The following is an 18,821-nucleotide window of genomic DNA, read 5'->3' as shown; positions in this document are numbered from 1 at the left end:
TCTAATCAGAATGTATTAAAAATACCATACTGCACATCAAACCACAGAATATTTATTGAGTAATAAACTTGTGGCACACAATCCAGCTGTATGTTTTTTGCATTCATTCATTTTCCATTTGGCAACTTCCATCACATTAGCAGAGTAACCAGTAAGTTGTTTTCTGTTTTTTAAAAGGTTCTTCCCATCACTATCTGCATCACTCAGAGTCTTATGGGTAGAGAAGCTAAGTTTAGACAGCTGCTAAAATTCATCTGTCAGACCAAACTGAGATTGGCACTCGGCTGCTTGTTCCCCCATTTGAGCCTAATTCTCCAGCCCAGACACACCTCTTTATGGGCATAACTGGAGAACAGAAAAATGGCAACAGTTCTACAGCTCATAATATAACCAGTCTGAAGGGTTTCCCTACTCACAGACCCCTTCGTTTACTGCGAGTTAAGCCTCACTGTTAAACAATCCAATAAACTCTGAAACCAGGAACGCTGCCTACCACAACACAGCATCACAACTGTGATGGCAGCAGGGTGGCTTGAGGACTGGGAGCAATGAAACAGGGACAGGTTCAATCACCACCCTTACTTTTCCTTGTCTTCTTCCCATCCTCACACCAGATCATCACTTGTTCCTACCATCTCTGTGAGGCTGTCTTGCCTGGCTGCAAAGTTTTAAAACACCCAAGACAAAATTACAAGTGATTACTTACAGGTACATCATAATACGTATTTACGTAGACAAGCACTGGAAGGGAACACAGAATACTAAAGACAATTGATGTGCTAAGACTGTGGGTAATTTTTCTCTCTTCTTTTTTTAACTGTTACATTTGTGCAATAAATAAAAAAAGGAGGGAAAATCTTATCAGAGCAACAGGCAAGGAGGTGGGAAACTAGATAAGTCTCCTTGGAGAACAAAAAATATATTTCAAATACAATAGCCCTCCTACTTGACTTATGGCTCAGGTGACTAAACACAGTTTGAGGCAGTAACTATCATGAGCTGAAAAGAAAATACTTCTAGCCCTTCTATTCTTCCCTCCTCTTTCCCGAAGAATATGCTACTGAAGCTGTTCTTTGGCAGATCGTTCCTGAACAAACTCTGACGAAAGAAATGGTAAAGTTCTGAAATAAATTAATATATTTTCTTTGATTTACTCAACGAGCATTTGTTGAATATCTACTCTGTGGAGGAGACAGGAGAATACAATGAAAATCCACCCTATTCACATATCACAAAATTGTTGCATTTAAACTACCTTGCCTACTGAAAACGAGAGCACAAACTCATTTAGTCTTTAGGAACCAGTAACAAAAAATGTTCTTAGAGAACAAAATTTTTAAATGAGGATTATAAATTTAGATTTTATTACACAGGGAAGTAGATAGATTATGACTCACAAAATTGTGACCTAGTTTCTTTTTAACTTTTGGAAACAATGGATTTATTAGGGTAGGCAGCAATGACGATAAATAGAAATCACTTCAAATTCAGGGGTCATAAATATTGCTACATGCCAACGGGCTGTTTAGTTCATTAATTGTGGATTAAAGGTAGACATTTTCCTAGAACATGTGTTAAATAGTAAAACTCTTGATTTATACTTAAAATATGACTGCCTTATTTTAAAACTTTGGGGAAAAAACACTTTAAACTACTATAAGGAGAGAGGGTATTTTATAACAGCAGAGTGAGAATTTCCTCATCACTCAGGTAATTGAAATTTATCCTAGGCACATAATAACAATGCAGTTCAAAACAGCCTTAACAAAAACAGCCAAAACTTCCACTGTCCCCTCTGCCTTCGCTCTTATGACCTAACAACTAAAACTGAACAAAATAAGGGAAGGAAAAAGATCATGATCTCACAGTCCCAGAATTTTCCATTTCTCCCAAACTTAAAAGTCAACCGCAGCCATAAAAAAGTGATAAAGTGAGCAGCTTCTATACAAAGTTAAACTGAATGATAGATATAAAAAATAAACCAAAAGGTTTAACAATGTTTAAAATGAAATCTGCTTATTACATAAAGGACAGACTTAAAAATGTTTAATAGCATTTTAGCTTCATCCTTATAAAACAACTAAGTTAAAACAATGATTGATTATATTTTTCCCTATTAAACTCCTGACCCTAGTTGACTCCCATTCATTTCTAGTATTCAAATAATGATCTAAGCACAGCTTAGATGGAAATAATGTACATACATTGGCACAACAGTAGACTTTCCAATATTTTATATTTGAAAGAACTATTTTTAAGTAACCTATTAAGAATTTTAAAAACGAATGTTCACATTTTCAATTCAACAAGTCTGTGGGTTAGTTTGCTTTTTGGTTTGTTTGTTGGTTTGGGGATGGAGGTAGGGACTAAAACCAAAATACATTATTTCCAGGGCAGGTTATATATTATACAAGTCAATCTCCAAATTCCAGATTTGCTTTTTTCAGCAATGCCTTCATTTTGTTAACAAAAGTGGCCTCCTGTATGTTTCTGTCAAGTCCATTTATCACACATTCAACAAAGAGGAATGATAATCTCCCACAAGTTCAGTTGGGGTGGGGTTGGGGGGGTATCATGTCGAGCTGATAGTAGCACTGTCCCACGGTGTGAGAGTTTGGTTTCTCACATCTCACTGATGCTTTCTCTCAATGCCACCTCCCCCAATATAGTAGGGTTTCACTCATAATTTGGATTTTTAAACCAGAAAGTTATTATGGTCAATCCAAAATAACCCAAAGAACTTGCTAAAGTTACATCAATAAGCAGGTTTTTATTCAATGACTAAAAAAATTAAATAGAAGGCACAGTAGCACTGTAAAGCATTTTCGGATCATAATAATCTTTTTGTATGGATATATGGAACCCAGACTTTCTTTTTTGTTGTTAAAAATGTCTGCTGAACAATCAGAAAATCATTATTTGTCATCTTTCCCTTTAGTTTTTCTGTATACCATCTCTCGAAAACTGGCCAGAATCTTGTTTTCTCTCTTTCGTCTCTCTTCTTGGTTAAAGGACGCAAGGGCTCTCTTCTCATCAGCACTATAGATCTGGTTCTCTTTTCGCAGTCGCACAGCCTCCATTCGGCGATGCCTGGAGATAATTTTATTGTCAGCTTAATTTCTCAGTAATTATTCTCATAGTACTTCCTCACTAATCCTGTCTTAATACAGAGTGGTCTATTTAAAAAGCTGACAAGTAGAAACCATTCTTATAACGGCTTAGATTTTCAAAAGATCATTTGTTTTTATCTGCAGACGTGTCCTTTGATTCATTTCTAATATTCAAATAATGATCTCTGAGGTTCTGTCAACATAGTGAATGTTATTAATTTCAAATAGTAAGGGCATATGTCTAATTCTGTTGTTTCCAGTAAAACAAACAGAAATGGTCAAATTATTAAACTTCCTAGGCGGTATGTGGAATTTGCTTTTGTGGGATTGATAGTAGGATAGATGAAAGATTTAAGTTGTCATCAATCAGGTGGAACTTCTTCAAGGTTCTAATTTATCATACAACCAAAAGAACCAAGTCTAAATCTACAACTGAATTTTTTGGTGAGTTTTGTGAGCGGATTTAACTTCTTTAGAATCTAGTAGCAGCTTAAAGAAAAGAAAGAAGGGTTTTAGCACAAGGGCCAAATGAGGAAAGTATAGGGGCAGAGGCAGAGGGAAACTATTACATCATCTTCAAAACGTCTGCCTATTTAGAGGGAAAACTTCATGAAAACCTGCCTCTTTTATGTCTATGTACCCAATCCTACACAATCAGTTCAAGATGAAGTTTGAGCTACATCTAGAAAAATAGAGAAAACTGTGTAAGGAGAAGAGGGGAGAATCATTTCAGATTTGTGTGAAGGTGGGGGAGTGGCAGGATGGAGAGCCAATGTATGACAAGGAGATGGAGATGGCAATGTTTTTAGGTTGCTCAGGGTACTGTGAGTAGAGCAGTTTATCTGGAACAGGAAGCGCTATGGGAACAATGCTGTAATAAACATCTATGTACACGTCTCCTGGTACATGGAAGATTTTCTTTGGGGTATGTAGGTATGGAGTTGCTGGGTCATAAAGTATATGAATGCTCAACTTTCCAAGATAGTGTCAGACTGTTTTCCAAAGTGGTTGTACCAATTTACACCACCACTAGCAATATTTAAGAGATCCTGTAGATCCACATCCTCTCAAATGCTTGGTATTGTTAGAACTTTGAATTTTTGTCTACCAAATGGGTGTAAAATGGTATTTCAGTATGTTCTTGATCTCCATTTCCAATGATAATGAACATGTTTTTATTTATGTGTAGGCCGTATATATTTCTTCTTCTGACAAATGCCTGTTTTGTGTCATTTTCCCACTTTTCTTTTGGGTTGTTTATGGGTATTCTTTAAATATTCTCAATACTAACTCTTTATCATTTGTGTGTATTGTAAGATCTTAAGCCCAGCTTGGAACTTGTCTTTTTACTTATTTTAAGAGTTCTTACTTTTAACCTAGGCAAATTTATCAATATTTTATTTTATGGTTAGTGCATTTTGTTTGCCTTCTGTAAGAAATGCTTCCCCACCCCAAGATCTAACAGATATCTGCTCATATTTTATACTAAGAGTGATAAAGTTGTTCTTGACATTTAAGTCCTTTATCTAGCTACACTCATTTTTTTTTTTTGTGAGGAAGACCAGCCCTAAGCTAACATCCGATGCCAATCCTCCTCTTTTTTGCTGAGGAAGACTGGCTCTGGGCTAACATCTGTGCCCATCTTCCTCTACTTTATATGGGATGCCGCCACAGCATGGCTTAACAAGCGGTGCGTCAGTGTGCGCCCAGGATCCGAACCCGCGAACCCTGGGCCACTGCAGCAGAGCACGCGCGCTTAACCACTTGTGCCACTGGGCCGGCCCTGCACTCATTTTTAAATATGGTGATACAGAGTTCTACTTTCATCTTTTTCCATATGGATAACCACTTTTTTTCCTGCTCCATTTACTGAATAGTTCCTTCTTTCCCCACTGATCTGACATGCCATCTCTTTCATATACAGAAGTTCTGACTATATATGGCTCTGACTCTGGGCTCTATTTTATTCCACTGAACAATTTATTTGTTCCCTCATGCTTTCTAAAGTGCTGTAAGCTTCATAATAAGTCCTCATATCTGGTAGGGAAAATCTCATCTTCCTGCTTTTCAGAAGTAACCTGACTATTCTTGGTCCTCTAAGTCGAACATATAAATTTTAGAACCACCTTATTAAGTTTCATGAAAAACTCTGTTGTGATTTTGATTGGAACTGCACTGAATCTACAGATCATTTTGGGAAGAACTGACAACTTTATAATATTGCCTTCCTATCCATGAGCATGGTATCGCTCCATTTATTTAGGTCTTCTTTAACATCTCTTAATAATGTTTTATAGTTTTCTCCGTAGAGGTCTTGGACATCTTTTGTTAGGATTTATTCCTAAGTCCTTCATATTCTCTGATACTATTAGAAATGTTGTTTTTTTAACTTAATTACATTTTTCAGTTGTTTGTTGCAGGTGCATAGAAGTGCAATTGATTTTTGTGTATTAACCTTATATCCAACCATTTGTTAAACCTTCTTATTATTTATAATTCATCTGAAGATTCTGTAGGATTTCCTATGTAAACAATCACATCATTGACAAAAAAATGACAGTGTTATATCCTCCTTTCCAATCCTTATGCCTCTAATTTGTTTTTCTTGTCTTACTGTGCTGGTCCTCAGATATAATGTTTCCAAATGTCGGTCCTCAGAATTCCAAGATTCTGGAGGTGCTTTAGAGGTTCTACAAATATTTGCCTCCAATTTCATTTAAAAATATTTACCTACTTTTAAAAGTTTATAAAGTTTTAAAAAATCCAAAATTCAGTTTGATCTTGGTACTGATGCCCTATTAGTTCACTCTCCTCGTTCTTTCTGGTACTTTGCTTTCTCTTCCCTAATTTTATATTCATTTCCCCATGCTGAACCTGATGTCTGTCATAATGCTTTTCTGTTCTTCATTCTTAAGAGTCCACAGAGAACTGGAGGCAAATTCAGAAACCAGGAAACATTGTCGTATGAAAATGCTTTCCTAACTCCCAGAATGTCACATTCCTCATGGGGCAGTGATAAACAGCTGAATTTAACTATATCCTCCAGACAATAAACTATCTGTACCAAAATACAAACAAGGAAAGGACACTGGGAAGACTAATTCTTTGAAGTTGGGGATATAGCTGAGTGCGAGGCTGAGCTGCATACATACTAAAATTGACAACCACATTTATACCAATAAAACCAATATTAAACCAATATTTGTACCCTACTTTTCATTAGGAATGATTACTTAATGAAAACCAACCACTAAAATATAATTCTGGTAGTGAAAAAGAAGGAAAAGATCTAATAATGGAAACTGACCTCAATATCCAGAACATACCTGCTACCACTCATTACGTAACCCGAGCATTCAAATGATGCAATTTCTTCACTTGTCAAGCCAATTTCACCTCTTCGTGGGATACGTTTTCCAGCTTTTACATATTCAGCCATAGCTGCACCTTCACCAGGTAACAGAGCATGGCCATAGCTACAAAGTAATTCAGAATTCAGAAAAGGTTCATTATAAAAAGCTCACCATCTAAAGAGAGCACAAAAAAACATTTTCTCTCAGAAAAAGGTAGGAATAACAGTTGCTGAGTGGCAGCATGCTGGGAAGCCCAATGTGAAATCAATTAGTGAACGCTGCATTCTGACCTGTATAACTAACCCAGAAATGCAGAGATACTCTGGAAGAACAAAAGAACTGATGTTAGTGAGTACATATTCATGGTCTACATTTAGGGATCAATTTATTCCTACAGATATTGCCTTTACTGATTTTGCCTCCAGTAAATTCCTTTTCCCTTTAAACAACAACAAAAAAGTAAAGAAATAATATATCTCAAATTAACATACTTTTTAGACTTATAACCAATAACAATGGTAACAGTTATCTACAGGAACAATTATCCATTAACTTTCATTCAAGGGGAATTTAAAAACTACCATCCCTTCATTCAATTCATTGAATAATTCTTTAATGACTATTAAACTCAAAGCTTGTAATACAAAAATAATCTCTGTTGTTGTGTAATTTACATATTAATAAGGATATAACTGCAATATAACACAGAATATATAATACATTGCATAAAAGAAATAGAAAATTCTATGAGGACCAAAGGATTAAAGCGGCGTAGCAATCACACCTACTTATGGAGGGGGAGTGCTGGGAATCAGCACATGCCCCCTCCTTTTGAAAAAGGCTTTCAAGGATGTAAGGATTTTACTAGGAAGAAACTGGGGTTGGGGAGAAACCAGGGCTGGGAAAAGAAGGGAGGGCGTGTTGGGGGAAGAAATAAGGTGAATGAGGCACGATGTGGGAAAGTACACAGTAAATACAAAGAAGTTTTAGTTCAGCTCAGTTGGAACCTGGGGTATAAATAAGGGAGTAAAGAGGGGGAAGCTTGGAAAGGTAAGTTAGGGCCATACTTTTGGGAAGGTGCTTTAGGTATTGTAAATACACTGTTACTCACTTCAGAGGTTTATCATCTTGAGAGGCAAGTGTTTTTGGAGCCTCTGGGCCAATTAAATCTGAGGGTTCTTCAGGCTCTGCACAAAAGATGTTCAGAAACATATTCACATTTTGACTAATTGGTTAATTTAATGTTTTATCTGTTCTGAGTCAAAGTCTATCCAAAGAACCTACTTGACCGATCCTTCCAGGGATTCTCCAGAAACTCTTCTTGGGAATCTTTAGAGCTTGAATCACTGGAATCTTTTCTGCTCTTCTTAGACTTCTTTTTCTTGTATTTCTTTCTGTAATGATTATAATTTGATACAAATAGACTTAATATTCCCACGTTAAAGAGCATATTATTTTTTCAAGACAATGAAAGAGTGATTAAAATGATTTGAATTTTCAGCTTATTCAAACTTGTTAGAGAATAATTTTTTTTAATTGTGAAATTTTTGTTGTACATTATTGTTTGTCAGTCACCATTTAAGTGCATCCCTCCACCCCTTGTGTCCACCTCCCACCCCTCTAGCCCCTGGTAACCACCAAACAGTTCTATCTGTACGTGTGTTGGTTTATCTTCCACATATGAGTGAAATTATGCACTGTTTGTCTAGAGAAGAATTTTAATTAAAAAATCTTCTAACTTATGTAACCAAATCATGTTTCACTATAAACATGACGCATAAATCCCTAAAGGGAACAATGAAATACTATTCTCATGTTATAGAAAGATAACAGAAATAAAGCAGTTTCAAAAACAGTTCTTACCAATTTGAGCATCAATAATTTTAAGTGTAATGGATTAATATACATCAAATATGTTTGAATCCTTGGGTTTATAATGATACTAAAAAAATCCAACTCATTATTTTGAAAACTCATAAAACCAAAAAAGTAAGCAATTATCCTGCCTTTCCTATACAAATTGTACTTCAAGCTAACCAAATAGTTGATGAGGGTAGGTATCTCTTATAGAATTATTCTACCTAATAAATGAAGAAAGCAAGCCAGAATCAGACTATTATTACCATTTTGCAATTCCTGATGAAATAAGGGACCTAGGCAATGACCATCAATGGCTGTTAATATGACAAAAAGAGACAAGCAGACATTATCTGCATCCTGGTGGAAATACATAGCACCACCTATGAACTATTCCTGCCAAAAACTCAAATCTGAACTTCGTCAAGTCTCTCGATCTAACTATCAATTTACAGGAAATACAAAGGACACAGAACATGTTAAAAGGACACCTTAAGAATACAATCAGCAAAATCCATATTGCAGGAAACTCTATGGGAGAAATGAATTGGTTTCTTCAACAAATAAATTACAAGAGCAAAAAGGGAAGGGGAACTTATCAATTTAAAGAGATGTAAGAGACATTAACCAATCGCAATTTATGGACATTATTTGGATCCTGATTTGAATAAACTGCACAAAAAACCCCTGAGAATTGAGGAATTATTGTTAAATATTTTAGGCGTGATAACAGTATTGTGGGTTATGATTTTTTTCTTTTAAAAAGAATGCCTATCTTTTACAGAAATGTGATGGTTTATGGATGAAATTATATCTGGGATTGGTTTCAAAATAATGAGGGGGGAGTTAATTATCAAGCCCCTGAGTTAATAATTGTTAAAGCTGGGTGATGGTTACACGGGGGATCATTATACTATTTTATGTAATTTTATATATATTTGAACTTTTCCATAATAAAAATTGAAGGAAAAAACTGACGATCTGCGTTTCTTCTTCTTTTCCTTTTTCTTGGCTTTCTTTGCTCTCCTTTTCGCATCTTCATCTGCAAATTAGAACACATTATAACTTAAAAACAATTTTAACCCTAAAACCCCAACACTTTTGGGTAGATAAATATCCTATTGCTGTCCTATTTGTTGTTACAGAGAAATTCATTCATTCAAACATTTATTGCTACTTCTCAGGAAATGTGCTAGTCACTGGGGACGTAGAAAATAGTCACACTCAGTATTTGATGATATAGGGTATTATTATTAATTTTATTGTGTGAGATAGTATTGTGATTAAGTTGGAAAATGTTCTTATTTTTTAGAGATGTATACAGAAACATTTAGGGTGGCAGTGTGATATTTATAATTTACTTTGAATATCACAGCAAAAAACCCATATTTGAAACAAATATGTCATAACACTAACAACTGCTAAAATCTAGGTGATATGTATACGGCATTATACTATTCCCTTCACTTTTCTGAATGTCTGAATATTTTCATGATGAAAAGAGGAAAAAATGTATGTGTGTGTTTGGGGGGGATGCTTTCCAGGAACTCAGTCTAATGGAGGAGACAGAGGCAAAGAGTGAACTAGAATCCGGGGTGAGAGAGGGAAGCACGGGGTGCTCTGGACATACAGAGGAGTCTCAAAATCAGGCTGATTTGGGGAGGGTGGCTGAGGAATGGTTGACCAGGAAAAGGTGACTCTTAAGCTAGTTCTTTTCAAAGTCAGTTTTATTACGAATGGAATGCATGCCCATTGTTGAATGAGTAAGCCGAGCTGCATGCAGGGAGAGACTGCCATTGTAGCAGACAGACTCTGCACCATGTAACAGAGTTGAGAGAAAGAACGTGGCATACCGAGGAGACAGAAAGTTGTGCTCAGGCTACTAGAGGATGCTGCGGGAGGGAATGACAGGGTATATGTCATTAGAGAGGGACCAATCAGGGTCTGAACCTTACCCTGAAGGCTTTCGAGAGCTACTGAAGGATTTTAAGTAGGGCCTGACTTGTTTAGATGTGTGATATAAGAAAGTTCAGGGGCCGGCCCTGTGGCTTAGCAGTTAAGTGTGCGTGCTCCGCTACTGGCGGCCCGGGTTCGGATCCCGGGCGTGCACCGACGCACCGCTTCTCCGGCCATGCTGAGGCCGCGTCCCACATACAGCAACTAGAAGGATGTGCAACTATGACATACAACTATCCACTGGGGCTTTGGGGGGGAAAAAGAGAAAAGGAGGAGGATTGGCAATAGATGTTAGCTCAGAGCTGGCCTTCCTCAGCAAAAAGAGGACGATTAGCACGGATGTTAGCTCAGGGCTGATCTTCCTCACAAAAAAAAAAAAAAGAAAAGAAAGTTCAGTCTTCCAGCAATGAGGAAGAAAAGCGACAACAGGTGCCAGGAAACTCGGGCGACATCAGAGGAAGGGGCGCCTTTGTGTAATATGTCCCCAGAGGAGGTACCCTCTGTTAATCATCAGCCAGGAGAGGGCACAAAGATGTGGCTTTTGTGATGCGCCACCCCACAGGGGGTGTCCTCCACAAATGAGCTGCCAGCCTGAAGGGGTCCTTGATGGTGTGCCTTTTTTGAAACTTTACAAAGGTGCCGACTGAGTGTGAGAATTACGCAAAAGAGCCCTTCCACTGGGTTGATGCAGCCCTGTATGGCTTGGTTTGGCACCACACGTCTCGCAGACCAACCCCAACTTAGCTCGGTGCCACATGCCTTATACAACTACATACAACCAATCTGGAGTCACACTGCTTAGGTCTGCATCCCAACTGTGTGAGCTTGAGTGTGGTACTTATAACCCGCTCTGTGCCTCCATTTCCCCACCTCTAAGAAGTATCCTACAGTTACTGTGTGCGCTAACTAGAGAAAATAAACATCAAGCACTTAGCAGGGTGCCTGGCACAAAGTCAGTGAGGATTCAAAAACTCTTGGCTATTATTATTGTTTTTAAGAACCTTCTTCTAAAATAAGCTTTAAGAAGTAAAACTAGTTTTTTTTGTTTTTTTTTTTGTGAGGGAGATCAGCCCTGAGCTAACATCTGATGCCAATCCTCCTTTTTTTTTTTTTTGCTGAGGAAGATTGGTCCTGAGCTAACATCCACGCCCATCTTTCTCTACTTTATATAGAATGCCGCCACAGCATGGCTTGACAAGCAGTGCATCGGTGCGCGCCCAGGATCCGAACCTGCGAACCCAGGGCTGCTGCAGTGGAGTGCGCACACTTAACTGCTTGTGCCACCAGACCGGCCCTGTAAAACTAGTCTTGAAGCAGGGCTTGCAGAATGATGTTGGTTTTCTTACCACTGGAGTCTGTTTCAGAATCAGAGTCACTGTCACTGTTGTCAGAATACTTCTTGTGTTTTCTTTTAGATGATTTTTTCTTTCTCCTTTTCCTGGATCTTTCTTTTGAATGACTAGACTTCTTCTTCTTCTTCTTTTCTTCTACATAAAATACAAATAAAAAACTAACTTCTAAAGAAGTATTTCTGAGCATCAATTTTATTGTATTTGAAATACTTAAAACGAATATATGACAGGCAATTTGAGTAAAAGCAAAGTCTAAAATTCAACTATTTATAAACTTATTTTTTAACTTCTCAATAAAGTTCTGTATTTAAAAAATACCTTCTGAAGAAGAAGCTGAAGTGGTGCTTTTCTTTGGTTCTTCATCCTCTACTGGTGTATGTTCATCAGAGCTGAATTTAAAGAAAATGGTTGTAAGAATCAGAAAAGTGATGAAATATGGACCCTAGAGTATAAGAATATAGACTTAAAATTTTTCAGTAGTGACATTGATTGTCCAAGAGCCAGGAAAAGCAAGCACTGGACTGCTTTTGTAAGAGAACACCTTCATGATAGTGTAATAATCACTTACACTTGCGTAATGCTTTACAGCTTACAAAGTGCTATTCAAACCGAAAGCGGCATGGAGGATTTATATTTTCAGAAGAAACCACAGGACAAAAGTAAGCAAACAGGAACCATAAGGAAAGATGAAGGAAACTGGAGACGAGAAGGCTGCGGGAAGACTTTATCATAGTTTTATTCCATGTGTGTAATGGGCATATGTTAGAGCAGCAACTGTTCTTTCTCCACACAGCAGGAAGAACCTAACACACTACAGTGTAAAGAGATTTCATTCTGTTGTAGAGAATTCTGAAGATCAGTACTGTTAAAATTCTATAATCGTTTAGAAAGGTAATTCCTATTTCATATAATCTTTTCCTCTGAAGATCACATCTGGAATAATTTAGGTATTGCCTAGAAAATTATTTTTAGGATTCCTTCCAACTCTAATTCTTTGAGTTCAGATTCTTCGAGTATTTTCCAAAGGTATCTATAAGAACAAGTTTCAGTACCTCAATATAATAAAGGCCATATATGAGAAGCCCACAGCTAATATCATATTCAATGGTGAAAAGCTGAAAGCTTTTCCTCTAAGAGAAGGAACAAGACAAGGATGCCCACTCTCGCCACTTTTATTCAACATAGTATTGGAAGTTCTAGCCAGAGCAATTGGGCAAGAAAAAGAAATAAAAGGCATCCAACTTGGAAAGGAATAGGAAAACTGTTATTAATTGTAGATGACATGATATTATACACAGAAAATCCTAAAGACTCCACCAAAAAACTGTTAGAACTAATAAATAAATTCAGTAAAGTTGCAGGATACAAAATCAATATACAGAAATCTGTGGCATTTCTATACATTAATAATGAACTACCAGAAAGATCAATTAAATAAATAATCCCATTTACAACTGCATCAAAAAGAATAAAATACCTGGGAATAAATTTAACCAAGGAGGTGAAAGACCCGTACACTGAAAACTATAAGACATTGATGAAAGAAATTGAGAAGACACAAATAAATGGAAAGATCTTCCATACTCATGGATTGGAAGAATTAATATTGTTAAAATGTCCATACTACCTAAAGCAATCTACAGATTCACTGCAATCTCTATAAAAATTCCAATGGCATTTTTCACAGAAATAGAACAAATAATCCTAAAATTTGTATGGAACCACAAAAGACTCCGAATAGCCAAAGCAATCTTGAGAAAGAAGAACAAAGCTGGAGGCATCACACTTCCTGATCTCAAACTATATTATTAAGTTATAGGAATCAAAACAGTATGTTATTGGCAAAAAAAACAGACACACAGATCAATGGAACAGAATAGAGAGACCAGAAATAAACCCACACATATATGGGTCAATTAATTTATGACACAGGAATCAAGAATATACAATGGGGAAAGGACAGCCTCTGCAATAACTGGTGCTAGGATAACTGGACAGCCACATGCAAAAGAATGAAATTGGACCACTGTCTTACATCATACACAAAAATTAAGTCAAAATGGATTAAGGACATGAATGTAAGACCTGAAATCACAAAACTCTTAGAAGAAAACATAGGCAGTAAGCTCCTTGACATTGGTCTTGGTGATGATTTTTTGGATTTGACACCAAAAGCAAAGGCAACAAAAGCAAAAATCAACAAGTGGGACTACATCACACTAGAAAGCTTCTGCACAGCAAAGGAAACCATCAACAAAATGAAAAGGCAACCTACGGAATGGGAGAAAATATTTGCAAATCATGTATCTGATAAGGGGTTAATATCCAAAATATATAAAGAACTCACACAACTCACTAGCAAAAACACAATCCAATTAAAAAATGGGCAGAGGATATGGACATTTTTCCAAAGAAGACATACAGGAGGCCAAGAGATACACGAAAAGATGCTCAACATCACTAATCATCAGGGAAATGCAAATCAAAATCACAATGAGATATCACCTCACACCTGTTAGAAAAGCTGTTATCAAAAAGACAAGAAATAACAAGTGTTGGCAAGGATGTGGAGAAAAGGGAACCCTTGTGCACTGCTGGTGGGAAAGTAAACTGGTGCAGCTACTACGGAAAACAGTGGCTTTTAATTTTAATTTTCAAAAAATTAAAAATAGAACTACCATATGATCCAGCAATTCCACTTCTGGGTATTTATTCGAAAAAGATATACACACCCCCATGTTCATTGTAGCATAAAAAAGAATGAAACCTTGCCATTTGCAACAACATGGATGGACCTTGAGGGCATTACACTACGTGAAATAAGTCAAAGACAAATACCGTATGATCTCACTTATACGTGAAATCTTAAAGAAAAAACAATCAAGCTCATAGATACAAAGAACAGACTGATGGTTGCCAGCGGGTGGGGGGTAGGGGGTGAATGAAATGGGTGAAGGGTGTCAAAAGGTACAAACTTCCAGTTATAAGATAAGTCGTAGGGATGTAATATACAACATGGCGACTAAGGTTAATAATACTGTATTGTGTATTTGAAAGTTGCTAAGAGAGTAAATCTTAAAAGTCCTCATCACAAGAAAAAAAAATTTTGTAACTACGTATGGTGACGATGTTAACTAGGCTCTTTGTGGTGATCATTTAACAATATATACAAATATCGAATTATTATGTTGTCACCTGAAACTAATATAATGTTGTATGTCAATTATACTTCAATAAAAAATAATTTATTTATTTATTATTTTTTTAAAGATTTTATTTATTTATTTTTCCCCCCAAAGCCCCAGTAGATAGTTGTATGTCATAGCTGCACATCCTTCTAGTTGCTGTATGTGGGATGCGGCCCCAGCATGGCTGGAGAAGCGGTGCCTCAGTGCGCGCCTGGGATCCGAACCCGGGCCGCCAGCAGCGGAGCGTGTGCACTCAACCGCCAAGCCACGGGGCCGGCCCAAAAATAATAATTTAAAACAATCTTTAAAAATAAAAAAGAACAAGTTTCAGATAATAATGCTTTATCACCCTGTCACAAATTACAGGTTTACCTGTTAAGCGCATTATCTCAGCTCAACCTAAAGTAGACAAAGAAACAGAGGAGAGGGAAGCAGCAGCTTACGAATAGCACCAAAGAGAAAAAAAATAAGGAAAAAAAAAAAGCATTAAGCCCTCAGATAGTATTGGATACAGGAAAACTAAACAAAACCATATTGGTATATTCATTAAAAAAAATCCCTTTGTAATGTAACATCCGACATGTGATCTGCTACTGGGTTGAGAAAAAATAATTCAAATTAATATAAATGTATTATTTAACACTGAACCCGTCTATGAATAGGAAATTAGCACCCCATGAATTATAATTTAAAGAGAACAATTAGCGTGCTAAAAATCCACTAGTAACATGTTTTAATCCTTAGGTATGTTCCGTGTTTTTAAAACTTAAGGGGTAGAATAGCATAAATCACAGGAAAGAAGAAAAAACGCGAGCTGTACTTAAATGTGAGCTGTACTTCACTTAACAAAACTTTTGACAACAGATTCTGGATTTAAGCGTTACATTTAAAAAAATATATATTTTTAATCACTTACTCTGGTTCTGGATTCTTTGGAGAAAGTCCCCATACTTCAGGAGCTCCCAATTCTCCAATTCTCTCTCTCTCACTTAATCTCCTAGAAGATACAGGTATGTAAATTATAACTCCATGGCTAAATTCTGTTTCCTAAATATATAATCAAAATCAAAGGAGTGCAGTTAAATCCTATTTTCCCTTTACATTTTAAACTTAAATTAATACAAACTTGGTTTAAATGTAAACTCAACACTTAGGATCTGATGTTCTGATAGCACTATCAAATGGTACAGATTACAGACAGCCTGAACAGCCGGGCTAGAAATGCAGCCTGGGAGGCTGTCAAGTGCATCCCTTCTGCTGCACGCATGACATAGCTCCTAATTGCTCATTTCATCTTTTCCAGTATGTGACAGAAACAGTTTTACATTTGCAAATAATTTCATTTGTTTACACATATTTATGAAAGAGAAGTCTTTATTTTTGATTTGGTCAAATCTTCCATTTTCAGAAACTCAGGAATTAATGAAGAAACTAAAAATGAAGCATTAGAAGTAGAAAATAAAGGGGGCTCTGAAAATGAAAGAAAAGTTTTATTTGACAAAAATTGTACTCAGTGAAACACAGGGTTCGTTTTCTCTTTAATTCCTTTTTGGGAAAGGAGTACATTCTCCATCTACTCTTGGAGGACACTAAAATTTCTTTCTTGTTTTATGTTTGTGATTTCTTCTTTTAATTTTTGCTATTACTCATAAACAAACCACAAAAAAACTAAGGCTCAATTCCTCCAAGTTTAGCCGCTTGTATCTTCATTTTAAAAAAATAAAACCTTACAAAATAAATATAATTGGTTTGATTGAACAAACTATCTTTTTACTTCTTTATTCAGAGGAAAAGGTATAATCATGCAGCGTCAGACTCAGGTTTCCCACTTGAAGAAACAGACAGTCTAAAAGAGGACATACTTATAACAGAACCTGGAATATACGCATATAGGGGAAGAATGCTTGACAGGCTGGAAAGAGCAAGCAATGAAGTTCTCACCCCTGCTGCCACCTGGCTTCATGTGTACCCTTAAGTTAAATTTTCTTCTAAACGGACAAATGCAAATTTCATCCAAGAAGTTCCGACATCTTTTGGTGAAGATTGTCCACTAAGAAGCTGGTTGCTTTTTGACTGACACAGCCAGGGGTAACTTTCTGAAAAATTTAATTTGGAGAGGTAGGTCTCCAACCTAACTCAGGCCTGTTTGTACTGTTGCTGCTCCAATGCACAAAACTCTAACAGCTGACACTTAAAGACTCTATTATGCTCCAGGCACTAAATCATTACAACTCTAAAAGCCTTCTTGCTAATTTTATCCCCTTTTAAATGGGGAAGAAATGAAGCTCAGAGAGGTCACGAAACTATTAAGTAGCAAAGCACGGCTTCAAACTCAGGCAGTCTCATTCTGGAGCTTGTCCTCTTCATTACTGTGCTTTATTACTTCCCACTCCTGGAAGAAAAAGATTCTTGAAGACACCTTCCAGCTCTTGGAAACTTAACCTGCGCCTCAGTGCTTGTAATACTACTTTTAAATTTCTTGTTTTTTAACACATAGTGTCTGTAAAGCACATAGTACAGTGCCTGACATAATTTAACACTCAATAAGCATTAGATATTAAGGCTTACACAGCAATAATTATAACCCTTTTCCTTTCTCCTTCTTAAACTATCCATTTTTCACTCCAATGCTCACTCTCATTAGAGGAGACCTGATCTCACTCTGACCTCATTTTTCATGGTCAAGATTGAGACCTATTAACAAGACCTTTCTCAACGTAGCCTAATTTACAGTTCCTACATTCATTCAATCATCTTGTCTCAGAGGTTTTCCTCCTCCCTAATCTAACTTAATCTCAACCTTTCTCAACTTGTTACAAAGCATTTCCACTTACATATCCTGTTATCATCTCAAACCTGTCTGATCATTCAACAAGCAATGGTTGCGCCTACAAAGTGCTGGGCACTGTGAGTTTTGTGAGCAATAAAATAGGGCTCCTCCTTTCCATGAGCTCAGTCTAGTGGGGAATAAAAACATGCTCATGAATGACAACGACACAACCAAGAAAATGCTATAAAATTCGGTAGGTCTGAGACTCTTGGCTATGCCCGCTACAAGCCAGGAGGCAGAATGGGGTAGCGGGAGACCAGGGCACTGCATGAAGGGGCTCGAGGATGGGTGAAAACCTAAGGGAAGAAGAGGGCGAATAAGGTGTTGTCCTGGGTGGATTGAAGGAAGGGATGAAAATGGGCGCAAGGCAGGCAGAGAGAGCGAAATGCGAATAGTCAGAAGCGGGATGAACAATAAATCGGACTCCGATGACAGGTGGGCTCGTGGAAGAGAAGGTGCGTCTCACTCACTTCTGCCGTAGACTCTCCTCCCTCTCCTTGTCCAGGAGGCTAGGCCACGGCTTGTCATTCCCGTAGGGGCGTGAGTAGCCGCCATAATAGGCGGACGAGGAGGCAGAAGCGAAAGGGTTGCCCCGCGGCGCAGAGGGCCGCTCGCGGGAGCGGGAGCGCGAGCGGGATCTGTAGGACTGGTTTCGGGAGCCTTGGCTGAGGCCACTCAGCTGATGGCTGAGGCCGTTCCGGTCCCCGGACCGAGAGCAAGAGTGCGAGCGAGAGCGGCGGCCCCGCGGGGAGCGGGCGGATTTGCTGGGCTTAGGGCTCTTCGACGGACTGCGACGCCTCCCCCCAGAGCCCGAGGCCTCCCGTTCCGGGCTGCGCGAGCCGGAAACCGGAGCCATCGCTGCCGCTGGGTCCCCGCAGCAGCGGGAGAAGGGGGCGCTCTCGCGAGCCTGGGAAGATCTCGGTTGCCTTGGCTCCCAGAACCCGCCGCCGCGCCACTACCCGAACCTGAAGGAACCTTGAAAACACTTCCGGGTACGTCGGCAAATCCCTTCCCCAGACCTAGGTGGTCCTGCCTACAGGACAGGATGTGTGTATCGGTATAAAGTAGCCGGTGAGGCAACCGAGTCCGCGCACTCTTCCACTTCCGAGTGAGGCTCCTCAAGTCTAAGCTGTACTAGAGACCTTGTGCTCTCTTCGGCCTCGAGTGGAAATGCC

The 18,821-nt window shown here is 38.0% G+C and overlaps 1 protein-coding gene across 1 annotated transcript; it reads right to left on the bottom strand.

Moving 5' to 3' along the window:
• Window positions 1-30: 30 nt before the first annotated feature.
• On the bottom strand, window positions 31-18,611 carry NKAP (NFKB activating protein). The gene is made up of 9 exons (XM_004442280.3): window positions 18,117-18,611; window positions 15,733-15,813; window positions 11,947-12,017; window positions 11,623-11,763; window positions 9,299-9,362; window positions 7,748-7,857; window positions 7,575-7,650; window positions 6,437-6,586; window positions 31-3,090 (listed from the first exon to the last, which is right to left on the bottom strand). Exons 1-9 carry the CDS (start codon window positions 18,500-18,502, stop codon window positions 2,916-2,918), a joined length of 1,254 nt encoding a protein of 417 aa, XP_004442337.1. The 5' UTR covers window positions 18,503-18,611; the 3' UTR covers window positions 31-2,915.
• Between the last annotated feature and the right edge of the window lie 210 nt (window positions 18,612-18,821).

This window comes from Ceratotherium simum, chromosome X (genome assembly GCF_057802395.1).
Source record: "Ceratotherium simum simum isolate JZ-2026a chromosome X, ASM5780239v1, whole genome shotgun sequence".
NCBI lineage: Eukaryota > Metazoa > Chordata > Mammalia > Perissodactyla > Rhinocerotidae > Ceratotherium > Ceratotherium simum.
The sequence above is the reverse complement of the archived record's forward strand: the minus strand, read 5'-3'. Positions and strand labels throughout refer to the sequence as shown.

Bases quoted from the DNA above. Each gene is read 5' to 3' on its own strand.
- NKAP (XM_004442280.3), bottom strand. From the start codon at position 18,502: ATGGCTCCGGTTTCCGGCTCGCGCAGCCCGGAACGGGAGGCCTCGGGC. The intron at 11,764-11,946 runs GTATTTTTTAAA...TATTTTATGTAG, and splicing joins TTCAGCTTCTTCTTCAGAAG to AAGAAAAGAAGAAGAAGAAG. The intron at 3,091-6,436 runs GTATGTTCTGGA...AATTATCTCCAG, and splicing joins TACGTAATGAGTGGTAGCAG to GCATCGCCGAATGGAGGCTG.